Source organism: Acanthaster planci, linkage group LG02 (assembly GCF_054643075.1).
Source record: "Acanthaster planci isolate LZ-2023a linkage group LG02, COTS_SCS, whole genome shotgun sequence".
In the NCBI taxonomy this organism is placed as follows: Eukaryota; Metazoa; Echinodermata; class Asteroidea; order Valvatida; family Acanthasteridae; genus Acanthaster; species Acanthaster planci.
In genome coordinates this window covers 24,300,558-24,308,340 of record NC_141778.1, presented here as the reverse complement: position 1 = coordinate 24,308,340, position 7,783 = coordinate 24,300,558, and the positions used below count along the sequence as shown (strand labels likewise).

At 40.8% G+C, this 7,783-nt stretch overlaps 1 protein-coding gene across 1 annotated transcript in view; it reads right to left on the bottom strand.

Annotated features, from left to right (window-relative positions):
* Positions 1-1,128: 1,128 nt before the first annotated feature.
* The window catches only part of LOC110988629 (uncharacterized), a 51,742-nt gene continuing 45,087 nt past the window's right edge, over positions 1,129-7,783 (bottom strand). Inside the window, exons 40-45 of the mRNA XM_087148922.1 lie at positions 7,574-7,744; positions 6,426-6,629; positions 5,323-5,507; positions 4,786-4,924; positions 3,802-4,005; positions 1,129-2,749 (exon numbers count right to left, since the gene is read on the bottom strand). Coding sequence (XP_087005048.1) covers positions 2,580-2,749; positions 3,802-4,005; positions 4,786-4,924; positions 5,323-5,507; positions 6,426-6,629; positions 7,574-7,744 — 1,073 coding nt within the window. The 3' untranslated portion in view covers positions 1,129-2,579. The remainder of the gene's footprint in view (positions 2,750-3,801; positions 4,006-4,785; positions 4,925-5,322; positions 5,508-6,425; positions 6,630-7,573; positions 7,745-7,783) is intronic.

Genomic DNA, 7,783 nt, shown 5'->3' with positions numbered 1-7,783 from the left:
TTTTTTTAGAATTTTCAAGGAACCAATCAGAAGGCTCCCTATGTAGCAGACTCGCTTGGAGCCTTCTGATTGGTTATTGGAAACCTGGGACGGAAGGAACTTTTTGAACGAAAAGTTTAGTGTTTTCCTCCCTCCATTACTTAGTTAAAAGGGAACAAAGTGATAATCTGCCCTCAGAAAGTCTTTTTCACTTTGGGCACAGAGATCATTCTTGAACGACTTATTCACAATGGCATAATGGACTTTTTAGGTGAACACGACATAATTTCTGGTAATCAATTTGGATTCTGTGAAAACCATTCAACTTCACATGCTATTATTCACTTAATTGACAAAATAACTAATAATTTAGATGCATCCTCTGTTACAATTGGTTTATTCCTGGACTTTTGATACACTCAGTCATAATATACTTCTAAACAAACTTGCTTATTATGGCATGAGCGGAACTGCCTTTGTGTGGTTCAGGATTTACCTTTCAAATCGTCAGCAATTCGTATCTGTTAATGGTACTCACCCCTCACGTCTTATTCCCTTATCCTTTTTTTTCTGTCACGTTTGCTAAGTTTATTTTCAAATAATGCCCAGCATTATGCCCCTTTCACAACCTACCCTTCATCCAGCAGTTCCACAGAGGATCAAATTGTGGGGAGGGACAGCAAAAATTGTATTAAATAGGACCAAAAACTAGGATATTTTTAATGAAACCGTTTAAGGCTTGTCTGGAAAAATAGAGAGACCAAGCATGCTTTTACTATTCTTAAGGAAGGAACTTTGGGGGAGGGGGTACATAGCCCAATTGGCCCAATCCCTGGATAACCCTCTGCCCCCAGTGGTATAACTACTTGGAAGGGGCACAGGACGTACTCTCAGTGGATGCCTGTCCCTCCCCACCCAGCCTCCCCGTGTCCCTCATTATTTTGAAATCTGTGAATAATCTCGATTGAGTTTATATACCTGCAAACGTATACAGCTGTAGCTTATCATCTTGTGATTCCTCCTCGAAAAAATGTGTGCACCCCCGGGTGCCCCCTCCCCCTGGACATTTAGCCATGGTTAAGCCACTGTCTGCCCATGATACAGCCATTATCTCTATTACAATCCAAATGAAATGAAGCACACCATTACTGCTAGCAATTCATGCATTTTATTACAAACAGCATAAAAACAAAGGAATTTATTCATGGTATAATATTACCTGAGTAAATGTTCTTACATTTAATTATACAAAATAATTTCTTCAAAGTGCATGCATGTTGAGAAAAGATGATTAGTTGATATAGAAGCACAGCAAATTCTGACCAATTCTCATTTGTTTTGGATTTTAAACAGTCTTTAAACATTACTGACAATACTCAAGTTGAGGACTAGATTGACACACATCAAAGATGAAATTACCCTGGGTCAAGCACTGGACTTTCTGCTAACACGGTCAACTTCAAAGGCAGACTGCTTAAAATAGTGGTGCAACAACAGAAATCTCCATATCTAGGTTTACTGTAATGCTTCAGTTTAGCAAAATGTTTGTGTAACCAAAACTGTAATAATGTTCAAACAAACCTGGGTCCTGGTGCAGATAATGAACCTAGCTGATGGTAATTAGTGCCATGTCTCTAGACGGTTGTAAATGTACTAGTTTATAACTTGTTCTATCATTGCTTGTACACCCATTTTAATTGCATGCATTATAAAGCCAATCATCTTTAATACAACACCAACTTACGAGGCATTCTTTCATTAATTGAGTGCTCAAATCTTGATACTGCCGCAAACTAAATGTACTTTAAAGCAGTGTTGTGCTAAGTCTAACAATTTCTTAATGACATACATATATCTGATTTTGAGCTCTAGTATTCCATTCAGCGATAGGCTTTCATTTCCATAACCTGTTCAGAACAGTTTACTACAGAACTTACAGGAAAGTTGAATTGTTTTTATTCAATTCTCATTGGTGTAGTGACAATTAGTGAGGGGGATAATGAAAAATATGGAAAAAAGGGAAACTGCCTCTGCATATGTAGCAACGATGTAATATCAAGGAGAACTGTAACATACAGACAGCATATTTATTTCAAACACATAAAAAAGAACACAGAAAGCTGATGGCTTTCTTGGTCTCAATGACGCCATACAACTTTGGGTAAGAAATTCTGAGTTATGGGTATAAACCATGGCCTCTGGTTCCTCGTTTTTGTACAGTAAATAACTGGCATGAAGTTCTACTGTTGTACACTTTGTCAGTTTGATTAGGATACTTTAAAAATCTAACATTTCAAAGTCTGTGTAAATTTGAAAAGTTAATTCAACATACATGTAGCTAGTAACATTCAGCTCATAAAAATTCTTCAAACTGGTTTCACAGCTAAGATTCTTATAAGTTGATAGACAGTGGAAAAATCACTAAAAAATCCTTTAAATTGTGCTTTACCTTCATGGGGAAGAAATGCTACATCTACTTTATGTTTTCATTTCAATTATCGCTCATACAAATAACGTATATGATCAATTTCCTGTTCAAAAGCTACATGTACATACACTAACTATTGGGAGAGGCTAAACAAATTCATAACCTGTCAGGACTACAAAGCGATGACTTCGCAATCTTCTTCTTCTGTAGCACCAGGGCCAATGGTGGTATGCCCACGTGGACAGTCTTGGCAGTAGATGCTGCCCTCTTGTGACTGGTACGTGCCAGGTGGGCAGGCATAACAAGCCTCCTGGTTTTCATACCAGCCTGACTCACAGGGAACTGAGCGGAGAAGATGCAGAATTGGTATAGGGATTATTATTACAGGAATTTTGATCAATCCTACAACATCTCTGTGAAATGTGCAAACATGGATCCATTCAAGGTAACATTTCACATGCGAAAGCTTGTTAACACAAACGTTGCTGCGCAGAAGACACAAGATTAGTATAGATATTTTTTAACCTCTTAATGCTGAGCATCAATTATACACAGTTAACACGTTGACTGCCGACTATGAGTATACTCGTAGTAACAGGTATACTGGATTCTGCCACTGCGAATATATTCGTAAGAAATGAAAGGCTGTTGTAATGTAAATTGAATGCACTGGCATCACTGAAGAACCAACAAATACCCTGTTGGAAGTGTGGAGGACATATAGACAAATGAAAGGTACCTCTTAATATGCACATATGTGAACAACCGGGGGCATGCCCCCCCTAAAAAAATGGATGAATGGATTTTGAACAAGGCCAACAAAAGCTTGCCCCAAAAAAACCACACCATAAAAGCTGGTGCCCCCCCATAAGATGCTTGTGTCCCCCCCTAGAAAAATCCTAGCTACCCCATTGGGTAGAACGCTTGGCAAATGGGAATGCTTTATGAAATTATGTACGACAGTCAATGTGTTAATAGATAGCCTCATACTAGATGATATTTCATGTGCCGGGTGACATCTATATACTTGCTCCCATGCTGGAGCGAATGTCACTGAGTCTGTACACTAACAAAGGCTTAATCTAATGCATGGAGATATTGAGCATGTGTGGAGCTCTAAAGTAGCCATGGACCACAGCTAGGTGTCATAGCAAATATCACTTCATCACATTGTCTCAGAGTTTTCAATAAGCAATGGAACAGAAAGAAATCTCACACATATATTGAACAAACCACTGAGGTAATTTGTTGTTTCAAAAAGTAAGTTGCCAGGAAATAATGCTGTGGTTAGTTAATAGTGGAATAACTCTGTTAACCAGTGAGTGGTTAAAAAGAAATGTCAAAACCAAATCAAATTGGCCAGAAAGCCCAACACTGAAGCAAGCAGTGCTTACCACATCGCGCATCCTGTGCATTCATGCGCACTGAGCCATGGGGACAGACTTGCATGCCGTAGGCCTGGGTCCTCTCAGTGTCAACGTCGTAAACCTGATGGTCAACATTTAGGGCAAACTGGCCTGATGCGGACTTGTTGATCAACTGTAGAGCTGCATCTTGCAGTTCACTGACTGCCTCAATAGTGCTGTTTTGGTTGGTCACTTAATAGGTTGGATAGAGAAAGAGAACAGACAGTTATTGGTTACTTAGACCTTTCTGCCAATACCATGAAAGGGTGTTTAGCTAGAATCTGGCCACTCCATCCTCAGACACGACGCTACTTTTCTCAGTTTATATGCTCCAGGGTAACTGCAAGTGATCTTAAAAACTCAGCCATTACTGTGCTGATAGCTTGCATGCAGAACGTACACGTATGTTAAATACCTCTTCCAACCATTAAGGAGTCATGACTTGCTATTATTATTGTTATCTTCATGTTTGTGATGTCACAGCAGAAATGATATCTCCTTGGTTTAGTGTCGTGTAGATGAAGCATTGACTAGTATGGTGGTTAGTTGCTAGCCAGTCCTTGGGGGTCAATTCATTTACCGCTCCACCGTAAGAAATTGGAAGCTACTCACAGTACATCCGGGTTCAAAACAGATTTTGGAACAGAATAAGTATGGATTCTGTATATGAAATATTTTAAGAACTGCTATGCAGTCTTCACTTATGGACTAAATCAGGATAAACTGAGAAAACGTAGGTTTAAACCTCTCATTAATAATTGATTAAAAATCCAAAAATCTCTCAGTACGAATAGCTACTACAGTTGGATACAATATTAGATGCTGTCTCTCCTCATCACCACCTTCCCTAAGGACTGTTCCTTATAATTGACAATACTGTTGCCATTATTTACTCAATCAAGCCAAATTTGTCTTGACCATGGCCAGGGTTTGACTATGCTATACTGATGAGATCAGCCATCATTCTCTCACCTTGTTCACTGGTCAGGTTCTGTTGGTCAGGGACATAGATATCACGTTCCAGTCTGATGGTAATTTGGATCAGCTCAACTGATCGGCGGCGGCGTCTGTGGGTCTGGTCTGCTGGACTCTGGGTGCTGCAGCCACTGACCTGAGGTATGATAAGGGATCATGTGAGGTACACAAGTGGTCTTCAATAAGGTTTTGTAATCATCAGCTCAGGCTGTGTGCAGATCAACTGGCTGTGGCTGAGTGTATCACACAGCTCTCTAATACATCAGCTCAGGCTGTGTCCAGATCAACTGGCTATGGCTGAGTGTAACACACACATCTATGGGAAGTAGCTGTACCTGCTAACAAATGGCTTCCATTGGTAAAGTTATTTTTCTCCGCCAAAGCCATGTTTAAAGGCAGTCTCAGTGGACATGCATTTGGCAGAACTGTCTAGTCACAGTAGCCACGCCCCCTCTTTGATCATTAATCACAAGAGAGAAATCAGCTCATCACACCTGTGTATTCCCTTTATTAATCTCATTCCAGTTAACTTACCTGGGCACGTTTCACACTACATGAGTTATCCTGCACACAGCTGAGTGTCTTTACGTTCAAGGTGATTTTGTCTCTGACTGTCTGATGAACCAGGCTGTCTCTAGCAGGGTCAAACCCATCGCAGGTCAGATTAGTGCTATAAGCCAGGTTCATCACCATGGCAATCTTATTTGGTGGCTTGTACTCTGCAAGAGATATGAAGTGTACAGAGGCAACTGAGGCAATGCTCTATGATTCCAGCAACAGTTCAAACTGATTGTCGGGTTGCACATGAAACACTGATTTCAACAGGATTTAAACCTGCGATCTCCAGGATACCAAAGTGAGTGAAAAAGGACTCGAACCTCCAACCACTAAAATGCAAAATTGACTGAAGCAAGATTGGAACCCTCAACCTCCAGAATACAAAATTGAATGAAGCAGAAATTCAACCTGCAACTAACGGGGAAAGTACCGAAAACACAGGATTCAAGCCTCTAGCCTTGACAATGCAAACCAAACTGACATGGTATTTAAACCTGCAGATAATCTTAGTTTAAACCTGCAGAAGAACTTAAAATTACCATGAAGCCCTGAACGCTGAACACTGAAAGATGACAGAGAACTCCTGACCTAAAGACGGGCAGTACTTTGACAGCTTCAACTTGAAGCACAAATGGTTTGCTGTGCGTTGCCTCTATGAAATTACTTTTATCTCTGTGAAAGTTTTAAGGCCACCAGAATTTCATGAGCAGAGGGTTCATTAAAGTAACTTGGTATAATCCACAAGGCTGTCTATGCCAAGTTTTATACATTTGGGTCATTCTATAAAATAAGGATTCAATTTTTGTGTTTCCCTGTCATATATGACATATGATTTTGTAAGTTCAGAACACGTTCTCTAATTTCCAAGAGTGATGAATTAATGCAAATTACCTGCTAAACATATAGAAATAACTTGGAATCAATTCCAGTGATATTTCCATGTCAAATTATACAGGTCAGGTGTAACAGGGACCTAACATGAATGAATAAAATGACCCATTTCTGAAAATTGTCTCCAGAAGTTTGAAAGGGTAAGTCAAATTCTAGGTTCATTGAATCTGCACTGATATCCTACTTACTTGTACACTGCGGGAGGGCCAGTCTTGGGTTGTCTTCTGTCTCATGGGACCACTTGTAGTTGGTAGATGCACCACATTGGTAAGAGGGTAGAACGGCCCGGCTGAATGAGTAGCCTTGCCAACAGGAGATGGTACAATTCTGTTCCTGGCCGTCAATTTGACAGACTAGGTTTCCTCTGAAGGGGCGTGTCACTTGCCTACAGCCTTCAAGAGAAAGGGGTATGGAGACAGAAAAGGCTAGTATGGATTCATCCAAAAATTGAAAGTACATGTTGTAAATATCCATGTCACTGCACATGAAACCAGCAAAATGCAATCGTTTCAAGACTGATATGTTCCCCTCTGTCAGGTCCAGAATATCACGGAAGAACCAAGAACCAGACTGTCATAGTTCACTCCATTTTCCATTCACACCTGCTGTCCTTGACATCAAGTCATACATGTATTAATTTATACATCTATTAATCAGGATGAATGCTATTTGGAGCTTCATAACACAGAAAGTGAGTTCACACCCTGGGCATATGCTCTGGAGTGAGTGGACCACCTTGTACCAGATAATCAGTGGTTCTATTTTACTTGTAAGATGGACAAGAATATTGGCCTGCAAAATCAGTGATAAAATGCATGGCTCAGTCTGTATGCAGGATCTATGCTGGGAGCAGGCTGCTTCTTAGTCTGTATCACCTGGATTCAGGAAAGATATCTACATAGAAAGGGTCAAGTCCATCCACAGGACAAGACCGATAATGGGCACTTGGGCAGGGAACTATATTGTGCAGTTGGCTCTCAATAATAGAACCTACATACCTGTATGGTCACCTACACAAAGTAGAATGGATAGTGACTGCAACCCATGCCCCATATTACACTGTGGTTCTCAATGCTTGGACCCACACAGATGTCCCCATCGTGGTACATGTACATGGCGGATGGTGGCTGCACTTGTCTTTATACGGGCCCGCTATGTGGTGCCCTCTTGGTTCCTTGATGATGGCATGTACACGTACACATGGTTGACATCCATACAATAAGACATTGACTGCACTTACTTGGAAAGGATCCTGTATTGTATAGCTGGCTCCTTAATCATTAGACCTACACACATATCACAGGCCCACAATACGGTGGATGTTGACTGCACTTACTTGGGCAGGGTCCTGTATTACATTGTTGACTCTCACTGGTAGGACCTACACAGGTGCTACCTCCATAGGCTGGGCGGGGGTTGGTGCAGGACCGGTGATGGGTCTGGGTACCACCTTCACAGGACCGGCTACACTCACTCCATTCAGTCCACTCACTCCATCCTCCATCAACTTGTGGTGGATAAAACAGAGATTGAAATCTTTCATGTT